Source organism: Prionailurus bengalensis, chromosome B3 (assembly GCF_016509475.1).
Source record: "Prionailurus bengalensis isolate Pbe53 chromosome B3, Fcat_Pben_1.1_paternal_pri, whole genome shotgun sequence".
Lineage (NCBI taxonomy): Eukaryota > Metazoa > Chordata > Mammalia > Carnivora > Felidae > Prionailurus > Prionailurus bengalensis.
Window position 1 is genome coordinate 2,252,774 of NC_057355.1, and position 14,642 is coordinate 2,267,415.

The following is a 14,642-nucleotide window of genomic DNA, read 5'->3' on the forward strand; positions in this document are numbered from 1 at the left end:
GGGCGGAGGGCTTACGGCTACTGTAAATACTAGTTGAGGGGAACTATATTTGTGCAGCTTGAGCAGAGTGGGTGTGGTGAGGGACCGCATTTAACTCTAGCAAAGGAGCCAGTGGAAAATTCCCCTGGCAGGGCTAATGAACGGCTCTTTTCTGGTAAGGTTTTGTTGACTTCAAAAACCTGTACCAAGCCTGGGATGGGCTGAGCCTGGCGATTTGGGTTTGGATAGGCAAACCTAGCATTTATTCAGGGAGGGGAAGGGGGGAGGCGGGCGGTCAAAAGTTCGCCAAGGACCGAGGGCCGTTTCTCAGTCCCTCCCGTTTGGGGTTCCAGTGAGACCCAGACTCACCGTCACCATCGACACCAACGTGAACAGCACCATCCTGAACCTGGAGGACGATGTGCGGTCGTGGAAGCCCGGAGACACGCTGGTCGTCGCCAGCACCGATTACTCCATGTACCAGGCAGAAGAGTTCCAGGTGCTCCCCTGCAGAGCCTGTGCCTCCAACCAGGTCAAGGTGGCAGGTAAGACCCTCACTAGCCCCTCCCCGGGCCGAGCGGACCTATTAGGCTCAAAGTTGTCGGAAAGCAGGGGAAATCTGTATCGGTTAGCCACCGCCATGATAATGCTGCGTAACAAAACAGACCCGAACCTCTGTGGCAAGCGCTTATCTCTTACTCCCACGTCTGCAGCTTGTCGAGGGTTCAGCTTCCCTGGACCGAGCGTGGCTCCAGGGGGCCAGCGGGGTTCAGGTCAGCTCTCACCTGACTGAGAGTCACCCGCGACTCTCACTCCTCCCAGGACATTGTCTTCCCGTTGGGGAGGGAACAGAAACACAAGGGGACTCAGGGCCTGGGCTCAGGACTGGCATGTTCTCACAGCCACATTCCAGCGGACAAAGCAAGTAACATAGTCAAGCTCAACACGGAAGGGCGGGTCGGCCTGCGTCTCCCGCCAAGGATGAGGGAAGGGGGTGAATATTTGTTAGGCCATGATGCGACCTACCGCAGTTTTAAATCCTTTCCGTCTATAGCTTCTGGGTCTTCCTTACTCTTCTCCTAAACGTAGATTTAGTGGTGCTGCAATTTATATCACGTGAGGTTCCTGGAGTCTCAGACAGTTGGGGTTAAAGGTATAGTCCAGGTCAATCGTTATTAGTGGAGAGAGTTCCGTATCCATCCACGAGGGTGCTTTGGTCACAAGCAACGGAATCCAACTCGACTGTCGCAAGCAAAAAAGGAATTTTCCGGGAGGCCGTTGAGCTTAGACAAGCGAGGGAGGAGCTGGAGAGCCCAGGTGCACAAGGACGAGGGGCAGGGGCCGCTTCGGGGGTCTGGGTAGCGGGAGCGAGCGGGAAGCGTCCTCGGGCATCGCTGTCCGAAAGCGCCTTGCACGGTCCCTGGACACGGTGCTCAGGTCACCTTCCGGGGAGAGAGCAGACGGGCTGGGGGCTTGTGTGCCGCCCACCGCCCCCGGTGGTGCACCCTCACCGGCGCCCCTCTGGGACTACTGAATGGAGAGCGGCTCCCTCCCTGAAGGAAAGGCCCCCCTGAGCGTTAGGCCCTGGTCTTTGCCGGGCGACTCCTGTGTCCCCGGGGCCAGTACACGTGCACGGGTCCCCTGGGACGTCAGGTGTCCTCCTGGACTGTCGGTGAGAGTGGCACTGAGACGGTTTGAGCTGATGTCAACTGCTCAGTGTGCGGTGACGTGTGGCTCCGGGGTGGCACTTGTGGTTCTGAGAGGGTGAAAAGCCCGTGACGCCCGTGCCTGCACGGAGGTCGACGGAGGAGCGCCCGGCAGAGACCAGCCCACGTCTGCACCCCTGTGTCTCACACCCCAAGGCTCGGGGGCAGAGGTCCCGATGGGGGAGCTGTGAGCACCGAGAGGCCCAGAGAGCCCAGGGCCATGCGGTGTCAGGGCGCGCGGGCCTCGCCCGATGGTGCGGCTTGGGCACGGGTGCTGGAGAGCGGCCCCGCTGGGCAGCGTTTGGCCAACAGGCCCGGCTGCTTCCTGAAGCTTCTTAGGACTGGACACAGAGTGGGATGGGGCTGCCCTGGGCCCCGAGCACCCAGGGAGGACAGGAGAAGAGGCTGGAGCCCCTGGGGACCCTCCTCACTCCGTTGGCGTAGCACGGCCTTGCCTGTATTTCCACCAGGCCCCCACCCCTCCCCCCCTTCTCAGCCCCCACCCCCTTAAAGTTATCAGGCTCCTGGTGAACCCTGCACTTGGCTCAGGAGCATTGGGCGCTTACCTGAGGACAGCGCCCCCTGGTGGGAAGCATCAGAAAAGCCCCAGGTAGTTGGGGGCAGGGGGCGTGTCCGTCCGTCTGTCTGTCTTGTGGAGGCCCACGTTTCTCCCGTTCAGCCCCAAGCCCGTTCTCTGCCTCCCCGTCCTCCACTGGCATGAAGCAAAGGCCCACCCGCTCCGTCTTTTCCAAAACCGTGCCCCCAACAGTGACGTCTCAGGGTCACCCCAGGGCTGGTTGCAGGGAGGGACACAGCCTTCCTGGGCCCTCTGTCCTCGCTGCCCCCAGATTCCAGGAAACAGGCTTCTGTGCACACGAAGGGCTTTCTGACAGGAAACAGATGGGCATAACAGAGTCACGAAACTGTGACTCATCTGCAAACGCTGTTTCGGTCCTGCCGTCCGCCGCGTGGATGCCCACACCTCCTGACATGGCGGCTGGAAACCTGAGACCTTCTCCACCTCCGTTCCCACACCCCGGCTGTTCCATGCACCCCCTCCCCACCCCGCGCGCGCACCTCTAAACGGTACCGCTGTCGGCTGGTGTCGCCCCCTCTTGTGTCCCGTGATTGCCGAGCACGCGACGAGAGCCATCTTGTTCACTCCTCGCGGTGACCCCACAAGGTGGCGGCCACCGTCTCTCCAGGACAGAGGAGGACACTCAGGTTCAGGGAACTCAAACGGCCGGCCTCCTGCTTTCCATCGCAGGCACCAGCCACACGAAGCTCTTCACATCTCATTAAACTTAAAGTGGAAAATTGTACCGCTCCGTCACCCCAGCCAGATCCCGCCTGTCCGGTAGCCGCGGGCGGCCTGTGGCTGACGTACTGGATGCGCACGACGGAGCATGTCCGTCACCTCGGGGGGCTCTAGCGGGGCGAGCTGGTGTCTGTGCGGGCGGCCGGAGCCGGGACTCAAACCCCGAGCTCTCTGGCTCCAAAGGCTCCCTGTTCTACTCCGTCCCCTTCCTCGGAGGCCCCCGTCCCCAGGGCCTCCACTCGATGACTGGCCCGTAGGAGGGACCTGGGGACTCCGTGGCTTAGATTCCTCCAGCCCGAGCCCCTCCCCCAGACGCACCGGGCCCTGCTGGGTCTGAGCCTCAAGTGCACCTGCCCGTCTCTCCCACTGGAAGGGCCTCGATGCCTTTCCTCTCTGGACCCCCGAGTGTCCAGGTGGGAGCCCAGCCTGCAGAGAGAGCTCGGGCTGTGGAGCCAGGGCACCTGCAGAGCCCCCCGCCGCTTTCCCCAGCCCCACCCCCCACCCCTCACCTGTGCCCGTGGCCCTCCTGGGTTATTTGGGACAATCTGGCTCAGCCATATCTGCTTTCTCTGGTTGGCCCTCACACATCAGCGGTGGGAGGAGCAAAGGAGGGGTGAGGCTGGGTGGGAGGGTCTGCAGACAGGATGGGGCGGGCGGGGGGGGGGGCGCGGGGGGGAGAGCAGGGCCTGGGAGTGGCCTGTGAACACGGCAGCAGGACAGATAAACTGGCTGTGCGGTTCTGTAAAGCCCCTGATGGGTTCCACAAAGGTCCTGACGGGTCCTGTAAAGGTCCTGATGAGTCCTGCAAAGGTCTCGTAAAGGTCCTGATGGGCTCTGTAAAGGTCCTGACAGGTTCCACAAAGGTCCTGATGGGTCCTGTAAAGGTCCTGACAGGTCCTGCAAAGGGCCCATGGTGCAGAAGGGGCAGCCGAAGTGAAGCGTTCCTGCCCTGTGCCCCCCTGGCCCCCGCTGCAGGTGTTGGAAAGACACAGTCCCTCCGCATCCCTCGAGGCTGTTCCCTCACCCTGTGTCCCCCCCCCCCCCCCGTGGAACAAACAAAAATGCCCCACCTGGAGGTGAGGCAGTGGCGGGAGCCCCAGACTCCAGTCTTCCCTGAGGATGACACGGGCCACAGCCACACGTGCCACTTGGGCCACACCAGCCCCTGCCACGTGCCAGGCACTGTGTTGAGCTCATTCCATGGATTAACTCACTTAACAAGCACGGTTACCTTTGAGACGCGTGCGGTTCGTATCTTCTGGAAGGAGGGCCCGAGGTCCCGGGAGCGAAAGTGCTGTGCTCGGGGACTCACAGCTATCACCTGAGTCCCCATCTGACACGGGCAGCCTGGCTGCATCGCCACCAGCCGTGTTGGAGAGGAGGGCGGATCCCTGGGGAGGCCCTCTGAGCCCCCACCAGAGCGGACGCCCCTGGTCAGCACACACGGGTTCCACTGGTCCCCGCCCGTAGTTGAGGGGGACACTGGGCCCCCAAATGCACACGCTGTGAGGGGTGGCTGGGCGTCCGGGGATGTGTGTCTGCAGGGGGAGGCCTGGTGTCCTGGCCCGGCCGGCATGGCGGGAACCCCGGGGATCGAAGGCGCGTGTGGCAGATGGTGGGAGGGCTGGGCAGAGAAGGAGCCGTCGGGGCGGGATCGGGAAGCACGGAGTCCCCGTGACCGGCTGGCAGGACCCAGCCTGCACGCTCCCTTCGACCTCTCCCGTCACGCGTTCCGCCCCGGGAAGCGAGTGCCACGCCGTGCCTCCCGGGACCCAGCCCGTCGGGCGGGCACTCGTGTGGGCAGGTTCCTGGGCGCCTCTGAGCCGCCTCCAGTGCCCCGGCCGGCCAGCGTTCCTTCTGTCCTCCAGGGACAGGCCGAGGTGTGGCCTCGCTTGGTGGAGGGGGCCCGTGAAGCTGCCCACGGGGGTGGCCGCTGGTAAAGAAAAGAAGGTCCGCGTCCAGCGTGCTCAGAGGCACGAGCCAGGCAGACCAGGGGCCTTGTCATCAATTCTTGTAGCGGCCGCTGGCCTTCGGGCGTTTAAAGCTGACGGGCACGTGAGGGCCCTTCCTCGCTGGCCGGGAGCAGCTTTCTGCCCAGCGCCCCCGGCGGGTCACCCAGAACCCCGCGCAAAGCTCTTTGCGCGGGAGACTCTTCCCCGCCACCTGCCCGGAAGGCCCCGCCCCCCGCATGCTTGTGAAGGTCACGGGGCCGACCGGCAGGAGGCCGGACCAGCCAGGGACGAAGGAGAGGCTTCCAGTCAGCACAGAGCCCGAAACGGGGCTTGACCCCACGAACTGTGAGGTCACGACCCGAGCCGAAGTCGGATGCGTCACAGCCCCAGCCTTTGCGCGCGGGGGTCAGCCGTGTTGTGGGCTGATATGTGTGCCCGTCGCTCGAGCCGGGGCCGCAGGGACGGCGTGTGCCCTGCGGTGCGGGCCGGGAATCCCCACGAGAGGTCGTGCCCTGTAACCGTGTCCCCGAATGGAGGAGACACCTGCTGGCCGGGTCAGCCGTCCCAGTGACGAGCCACGTTTAGAGGCAGGCCAAGATGTCTTTGCTCCACGGAAGAATCTGGGACTGGGTGGGGGCAGATTTGGGGCCGGAAGACAGTTCCAAGTTTCCGGGGTCCTGTCGCCCCGCACCTTCCTGGGGTGCACTGCCCCACCCCGGGGGGGCAGGAGGAGGAGGAGGCTGGAGGGGAGTAAGTGCGTGGGATTGGACCGGTGGAGTGGTGCTGGGAGCTGGCACCCTCGCCCAGGGACTCACGGTGGCATATGAGGGGACCACCCTTAGCTACAGGGGCATCCGAGTGGTGCAGAAAAGTCTTTTGATAGTATTTTTAAGGATAGGAGGCCTGGATGAGTTTGGAGACAGAACCTAAGGCACCCACACGAGGCAAGAGAAGAAGTTACTGGAATCCAGGCCCCTGAGACTGTGGGAGGGGTGGGGCTGGGGTCGGCATACAGGGGAGAGAGTACGTGTCCTTCCTTCCTTCCTTCCTTCCTTCCTTCCTTCCTTCCCGGCCGGCTAGGACACACCCACATTCCAGGGCTGGGGGTGGAGCCAGAGCAGGGGGTTGGTGGGGGGGCTGGTATGACAGCCGCCCTCAGGGGGGCTGGGACACGTGGGTCTCCCTGGGAGCACATGGGGAGCTACAACCGACAGACCCCAGGAGGGACCGATGCGGGGAGACGAATGCCATCTCTGCATGGCCTTCGTTCTTCCATAGAATGGGACCGGGTTGGGGGACCACGGGGACCTCCGAGCACACGGGGCGCGGTGACACACGAGTGGCAGCCGTGGGGCCTGGAGCACCGGCCTCTGATCCCCCGCCCCCCTCTCCGCCCTAGGGAAGCCCCTGTACCTGCACATCGGGGAGGAGATCGACGGTGTGGACATGCGGGCGGAGGTCGGGCTCCTGAGCCGGAACATCGTGGTGAGGGGGGAGATGGAGGACCGGTGTTACCCCTACAGCAACCACATCTGCAGCTTCTTTGACTTCGATACCTTTGGGGGCCACATCAAGGTAAGGGTCCTCGCGGCCGGGAGGATTCGCACGATGCCAGCCTGGCCGGGACCCTGGCCGGGCCGGGCCGGGCCGGGGAGCAGAAGGCAGGACCAGGGGGGGAGAGACCAGAGCCGTGCTGTCCCAGCCGTCAACACTCGGCCACAAGACAGATGAGTCCGCCCCCCAGTCACACGGCACACCGCGCTCCCTGCCTTCGCGGCTTCCGACCCTCAGCCACTGTGCTGGTTCTCTTTCTTCGGTGTCCCCCCCCCACCCCAAGGGCTCCCCGGAAGAACGGGCATTTGACTCACACAGCCCCACTTACCACAGATCCATGCAAGTTCAGATCAAACAGCAAGGGGGGTTGGGGGGTTCAGGGTCTGGCGCGAAGCTTGCCCGCGAGCATTCCGGGCAGAGACGGAGATCCCGGCTGCCGCGTCCTCCCCCGGCAATAAGTCGAAACGGCTGTCGGTTCTCGGAGCTCGTGCTTGCCTAGCGTTGAGCCCAAAGAGGACGTTCGTCGGCATCCCTGTGTAAGGTGCCCTTACCCGGCACCTCGGGTACCGTTGGACGCCCAGAAGCTCCGTGCGTGGCCGCTGCTTTCAGTGACTTAGGGTCAAAGCTGGTAGAACATGGCTGCCTTAGAGCTTCGCGAAGCGACGATCGCGTGTCATCAGGATAAGGTTTTTCGGTGACCCCACTGCGCGCCAGAGGGAAGCTTCCAGACCTCACCACCGGAGCCCCACCGGCTCCAACGTGGCAGCGTCATGCTGTGAGGCCACGTGTTCCCCCAGGGGCTCCCAGCGTCCCCGGGCCCTGCTCGTTCAACGCGAGGTCACGGTAAACCTCCAGAAGCAGGTGCACCTATGCCCCCGTCGGGTTCTGGGGCGGAAGGGGGCAGGGGTTGCGGGAACGTCCTCAGCCGAGAACTGTTTCCAGCTCCCTGCCACGTGGCCCGAACCAGACCTCGGAGGCATTGCCAACAGAGCCCTCCAGGGCGGCCCTACCAGAGCCGCGTTGCGGGTGACGCCTGCCTTGGGGACAATGGTTGGCGAGTCCTGAAGGTCACCCTACTCTAGTGGCAGAGGGCTGAGCCCCACTGTTGACAGGCGGTGTTTCTGGAGCGTGCTTTTGCGGACGTGCACGGTGTAGCCAGCCCGTGGGGCACCCCGAGCCCCGCACACGCTCCCGGAGTCACGGGCTGATGGGGACTTGGGCTCAGCGTCCCCTTCCTCTCACCTGGAGACCGTGGGCCAGGCCACAGGCTCCTTCTGCCCCATGGCCCGCCCTACCCCGGATTCCCATTCTCCTGGTGGGGGGAGGGCTCATGCCAGCCTCCCCCCGCCCCTGGTTATCTCGGGGATCCCCCTTCCTCGCGACCCTCAGGGCCTAGGAGTGGGGGCGGGGATGGAAGCGCTCTCGCCCAGTCCATCCACGGGTCCCCGCCCCGGGGAAGTTCACTGCCTGGTAACATCCCTGTGTTCCTCGCGGAGCCTCGACCCCCCGGGGGATGGGAAGGGCCATTTGCAGATCGGATCTTTGATTTGCTCCGTGGCCGAGGCAGGGGTTGGCCCGGCCCCTTGCGTGTCCGGGACGTGGCAGCAGCGAGGAGCCGGGGGCGCCTCCCAGACCGTGCCGACCCTCGGCTCCCCCCTTCCAGTTCGCGCTGGGCTTTAAGGCGGCCCACCTGGAGGGCGTAGAGCTGAAGCACATGGGGCAGCAGCTGGTGGGGCAGTACCCCATTCACTTCCACCTGGCGGGCGACGTGGACGGACGGGGAGGCTACGACCCGCCCACCTACGTCCGGGAGCTCTCCATCCACCACACGTTCTCGCGCTGCGTCACCGTGCACGGCTCCAACGGCCTGCTGGTAAGTACCTCCTTCCCGGGGAAGAGGAGGGTCCGTCCCCTCCCCGCTCTCGAGTCCCCTTCCTCCGGGCCGTCGGCGCTGGAGGGACGTCCGGATCTGGTCGTTTCTCCTGGGGCCCCGGGGGATTGAACCGTCCTTGGCTCAGAGTTGAGCATGGTGCCAGTTGAGAGCAGGTCTCCAGCCAAGAAGGAAAGAGGGAACAGGGCTGTGCCTTTGCCAAAGGGCGCCGGGCTGCAGGGGGGGGCGAGTTGGCAGTGGTCGCGGGGAATCCCGGCCCCTCGGTGCCGCGTTAGAGCGGCGGGCCATCCGAGGACCTTTCCGCGGCACGACGGGTCTGCCAGGGCCGGCAAGGGGGTCATGCCAAGACTCCACGCTGTGGCCTCTGCCCCCCACGCTTGTGGCGGCTGCAACAGACCTTTCCCCTGTGGCACCGGGTGTCCTTCAGCACGAGCTCCGCCGGGAGGCACGGCTTCATGAGCAGAGTGTGCATCAGGCTTGTCCCGATTTGCACAGCCGATTTTTACTCTAGGTTGTTCTTCTTTAAATGAACTACACTTGGGGGTGCCCGGGGGGGGGGGGGCTCAGCTCAGTCAGAATCAGACTCTTCATTTTGTTCAAGTCACGTTCTAACGGTTTGTGGGATCGAGCCCCCAGTCAGGCTCTGTGCTGAGTGTGGAGCCTGCTTGGGATTCTTTCTCCCTCTGCCTCTCTCTCTGTGCTTCTCAAAAAAACAAGAAAGAAAGAAAGAAAGAAAGAAAGAAAGAAAGAAAGAAAGAAAGAAAGAAAGAAAGAAAGAAAGAAAGAAAGAAAGAAAAGGGAAAAAGGAAGGAAGGAAGAAAAAGAAAGAAAGAAAGAAAGAAAGAAAGAAAGAAAGAAAGAAAGAAAAGAAAAGAAAAGAAAAGAAAGAAAAGATAAAGAACTCAACTTATATCCTCTAGAAATTCTAAGACCTGGACGTTACAAGCTGGCATTCTGCAAGCTGAATCCAGATTGTGTTTTGTTTGGCTTAAATAGTGTTTAAAGAAACATTGGGATTAGTTTCCATCATTTAAAAATTAAGAGGTTTCACATAGAAATCTGGATTCTTGGCTTCTCTTGAAAAGTGGTCTTGAGAGGCGCCTGCGTGGCTGGGTCGGTTAAGCGTCCGACGTCGGCTCGGGTCGTGGTCTCGCGGTTCGTGGGTTTGAGCCCCGCGTCGGGCTCTGTGCTGATGGCTCAGAGCCTGGAGCCTGCTTCGGATTCTGTGTCTCCCTCCCTCTCTCTCTCTTTCTCTCTGCCCCTCCCCTGCATGCTTTTGTTTCTCTCTCCAAAAATAAAACGTTCAAAAACTTTTAGTTTCAAAAAGCAGTTGCATTTGAAAAGAGAAAAAAAAAAAGTGGTCTGGGTAGGCACGTGGGACCCACACTCCAGCACGGCACAAGGGCCTGGGGCAGGGCCACAGCGAAGCCAGGCCTGCATCCGAGGGCTCCCCTGTGTCCCCCACCCCCTAGCACATTACAGCAAACGCCCCAGGCCGGTGCCACTCGACCCATGGCCCGTTGGCCCCCAAGGCCCCCCGAGTTTGCAGCCCTGCTCGAGGCCCGACGTGATGGACCTCCGCACCGGGCAGGGGAGGGGTGAAGCCGCTGCCAGGCTGCTCGGTGCGCTCCTATGTTCTGAGCGGTGCCTGCTGCCTCAAGTGCTCGGATTTGAAAACCCGCTGAGAAACGGGGCGACGGCATGGGCCACGGGGCCTGGTCTGGAAGCCGCGGGTTCTAGGGCTTGGTCCCCAGGGTATGAGCCGTGGCCCCCCCGTTCCCTCCTCAGCCGGGTGGGGAAGTCGCAGCAAACACAGGCACGGGTGCCACAGGGGACCCCCCGGCCGGGGCTCCCGTGGAAGCTGACCGGGGGCCGGGGCTGATCCTCCCCGGCGGGAGGGGAGGGGTTGTGCTGAACGTGAACTTTTTTCCGGCTCAAGGAAGAGGGAAAGGGGGCGTCTTCTGGCTGAAGCAGAAAGACAGTAGGATTCACAAGGGGAAACCGTCAGGGAGGCAGCACGAGGCACCCGACAAGCTCGGGCTCTGGGTTTTCATCGGCTCCTGCCACTCGCGAGTCGTGCGGCCTGGGCCAGTCTCCGTACCTCTCTCTGTGCCTCTGTTTCCTCCTCTGGAAAACGGGGAGGCGGGCAGGACCCGTCCCACGCGGTGGCTGTAAGGAGGGAGCCAAGGGCGCGGGGCGCGGGGCACACACTCGGCCCCAGAGCGGCGCCTGGTCCGTGCCGTCCGCCCGCGCGGTTTGCCGACCGGACCCCACGCGGGCAGTCGGAGACGGTCCCTCGCGGGTGGTGACTGAGCTCGGAAGCTGTGGGAACCGGGACGGCGCAGAATTAGTGAAGAAGGGTGACGGGCCCGAGTGTGAGGCCCTTTGCTTGATTGGAGCATTTGTTCTGAAGTTCCGTCCTTGAACTCGGCGTAAATTCACCCCTGCTTCCCGTTCCTGGAGAGAAAGGTACCAAGATTTCCCAGAGGCCCTGTGACTACAGATCTGGGCTGGGTGGAAGCTGTTCTCAAGCTCGGGGCAGTCACACGCACACGCGGAGCGTGGACATCGCACACGCACACGCCATGTAGCGTGGACGTGCGGCTGTGCAGGGCCTGACAAACACCTCTCGTGGTTTCTCAGTTAGAACGAAGGGGGCGCCTGGTGGCTCAGTTAAGCGTCGGACTCCCGGTTTTGGCTCCGGTCACGATCTCACGGCTCATGAGTTCAGGCTCTGTGCTGACAGCGCGGGGCCTGCTTGGGACTCTCTCTCTCCCTCTCTCTCTCCCTCCCTCTCTGCCCCTCCCCTGCTCACTATCTCTCTCTCTCTCTCAAAAAATACATAAACACAAACAATTTTTTTAAAAAGACGACAAGAACGAGAGGATGTGGCCGTCTTGGTCACGGTAGGCTTCCAAGAGCCCGGAGCCCGGGTCTCGGCCGAAACAGGCAGTGGTGGGGGACGCAGGGCCAGCAGCGGTGAAGGGGGCGGAGGCCTCGGCACGGCCGAGCAGGGATGCAGGCGGGGAGCTGCCCCCGCGGCAGAGAAGGCTTTCTGGAGCCAGAGCCGCGGACAGCCCCTCGGAGGCAGGAGACCCTGCGGTCCTGCCCCGTGGCCGTCCTTCCGTCTGCCCCCCGGGGACGCCGGCCACCAGACTGGGAGGCAGCAGCCGTCAGCTCCCCGGGGGGCCATCCGGAGCCACGGACCCGTGTGGCCCTTCCACGGTGAAACCGAATCGCCGTGGCTCAAACCCGGACGAAGCGCAGGCCTCTGACTCCCTGAGCCCTTCCCGTTCCTCCCCCTGGGGGGGGGGGGTTGGGGAGCCGCACCGCGTGGTCGTCAGAAGGGGGCCGGACCCTCTCCGTTGGCATTTACGTTCACTGGCTTCGTCTCGGCGTGAGCGGTTTACCGTGTGGGCGAGGCCGGTGCTCAGGGGAAGGCTGTCCTGCAAGGTGTCCGCACGCGGGGTATCTGGGGGCCTGCGGGGGGCTCCCACCGCGTCCTCGTGTGTGTTTCTGAGCTCCGGGGCAGGACACGGGGGACCCCCCACCTTTGCTTCGTGGAAACAATGAATGTCCTCCAATAGTTTTGAGGAAGGTAGAAAAGACGCCCATATGGATTCTGTTCGTCCCCCCCCCGCCCCCGACTCCCCTGTTTTTGGGGCCAAGAGTGGGGGTGGGGAAGAAAACGTGTCCTTCCCCGCTTCCCCACCTCGTCCCCTGCTCGCAATGTGTCGTCGTTGGTGTAAACGCCTCCAGGAGCAGCCGGGACGCCCCCGGCTTGGGTCTGCTGGCCGTGCCCCGTGCCGCCCCCCCCAAGCCCTCCAGCCTTAGGGACACGCCATCCCGTGTCCTTCTGCCGATGGCCGGGGCACCCCTGGACGCCCCTGGCACGAGCCCCCTGCCCTGTGTCCCCACCTCAGCTCTGGGACTCTCAGGCGAGCGTGCATTTCTCCTGGTTTCCCCTCTCCCCGGTTTCTCGAGTTCGTAGTCTCAGTCGCTTCTTGAACTTGGCTGCGCCTGAGCCCACGTGAGGAACCCCTGCTTGCTTCCCCCACGAGTTTCCTGGCCGGGGCTTCTGCTGACGGGTCGGGGACGAGGGAGGGCCACCCCACCCACCGGTCAGCGCAGGAAGCAACCAGAAACGGGCCACGGCCGCTGTCCTTGCCTCCGGCTCCGGGCCTCGGTCCTTTCCTGGTGAGGCGGACGGAGGGCGACGGGGCTCTGCCTCCTTCCCGGCTTCGTGTTCCGACGTGTTCCGAGCTGGGCACAGCAAACCTGTGGCGGAAACTTGTGCCTTCCACTCCCCACCCAGCACCTGCTTCCCCCGTCCCGTGCTGTCGCCTGGACCACCCACGCCACCCTCACCGCCCTCCCCCTGCCACCCCGATAAGGAGAAAGAAATGCAACACGGGATGAGGGGGTTTTTTTCTGCTTGGGGTGCTGACAGCTGATTAGCACACAGGTTATAGGATCAGGCAGATGGAGAATCGGGTCTCAGTTCTGTCCCTGAAGGGAAAGTGGCTTTGGGCAACTCTCTGCCTCAGTGTCATTGGCTGAGAGGGAATGATGTTGTCATAAGAATTAAGTGAGATACTGTCTGTAAGATATCGGACACCCAAAAAATAGTCCTTGTTCCTCCTTTCGATGGGGACTTTTGTCTCCGTGGCGCACCTCAAGGGGCTTGGAGGGACTTCTCCCTGGGGCACTGGTCAGAATTAGAATGTCCCCGATCCACCATTCACTTCCTTCAGAGAAGGGCCACGCAAGGTGTGATCAGACGGTGGGGCAGGCAGGGGCTTACGATTTTGGAAGAGCCTCGGGTGGGAGGCAGGGGGCCTGGGTCCAAGCGGGGCTCCAGCCCGAGGTTCATGAGCCCCTGGGAGGCGCCCCACCCCCACCCCTTCCCTGCCAAGTTGAGGCCCGGAACTTGCTCTGAGATGCCTCCCAGCTCCTTGCCTCTTCCTCCCGTCCTTGTCTTTCCAGGCTATTTATAACACGCTTTCAGAGCTCACTGGGAGGAGAGGAAGCAGTCCCACTGGATGACTTTGGTGTTTACAAAATGCTCATTGAGGGACCGAATAGGATTCAAGATCACGCCCTTGCCAGTGGCCAGAGTTTAGGGACGGACGCTTGAGGGAACAGAGCTCGCCTGGAACAGGGCGGATCCTCCCCTTTGGGGTGAATGGACACAATTAGAAAACTGGGGTTCCAGCCCTGACCTTGAGCACGTGGGTCGTGTGACCTTGGGCAAATCACTTGACTTCCCAGAGCCTCACTTTCCCTACCTCTAAAAACACAACAAAGCGAAGAACCGAAAACAATGATCATAGAATCGTGCGAGGTTTCAGCAAGATTAAAAGGACACAAAGGGTCCCCGTTCCGGATGCTTCCAGAGCGTGGTTGCCTAAAAATGGGAATGGGCAGGCTTTGTCAACGACTTGGGAGGGAGTTGGGGTATTTAGCCTCGATTTGTGCATCCCAGTCAGGCCAGTTTTGTCACACACACACACACACACACACACACACACACACACACCAGTGCAATATTGGCAATGAGCCTGGAGACATTTTAAAAAAATTTTGCTAATGTTTATTTATTTTTGAGAGAGAGAGACAGAGTGTGAGCAGGGGAGAGGCAGACAGAGAGGGAGACACAGAATCCAAAGCAGGCTCCAGGCTCCGAGCTGTCAGCACAGAGCCCGACGCGGGGCTCGAACCCACAGACTGAGAGATTGTGACCCGAGCCGAAGTCGGAGGCTCAACCGACCGGGCCGCCCAGGCCCCCCTGTTGTCACTCTGAGGAGGTGCTGTCGGCATCGGGGGCAGAAGCCAGGGTTGCCGCTAAACATCTGACCAAGTACGGGCCGGCCCCTCGAACTGTGCCCAGTACTGCGGGGGGAGCTGTGTCTGGACGGTGTGTCGATGTTCCGGGCCGGGCCTGGCGGTAGGTACTTAACAGGTGTGAGTGGAACGGTCCTAGGGAGGCAGGGGCGTCCTCGTCGGGTGACGCCACCGGCCGGTCAGGCCCCAGGGTGGGGGTGAGGACGGCAGGTGTCGGTTAAGATGAACGAGGTGCTTCTCGCCGTCCTGGGGGTCCCACCGTGGACAGGCTGCCTCGTGAGGTGGTGAGCGTCCCGTCTCTGGGGCATTCGAGGGGGAGCACAGAGCCCGTCTGCCAGAGATGCTTGTGAGCGACTGGCGCTGGGCAGGGAGCTGGGGCTCAGGCCGATCTGAGGATC

General features: G+C 62.4%; 1 protein-coding gene across 3 annotated transcripts in view; it reads left to right on the plus strand.

Annotated features, from left to right (window-relative positions):
• Positions 1-14,642, plus strand: part of LOC122467521 (cell migration inducing hyaluronidase 1) — a 55,617-nt gene that overhangs the window by 17,176 nt on the left and 23,799 nt on the right. For all 3 annotated transcript variants that reach the window (XM_043553889.1, XM_043553890.1, XM_043553891.1), the window contains exons 10-12: positions 333-524; positions 6,355-6,530; positions 8,173-8,382. In XM_043553889.1, the coding sequence (XP_043409824.1) occupies positions 333-524; positions 6,355-6,530; positions 8,173-8,382 (578 nt within the window). The remainder of the gene's footprint in view (positions 1-332; positions 525-6,354; positions 6,531-8,172; positions 8,383-14,642) is intronic.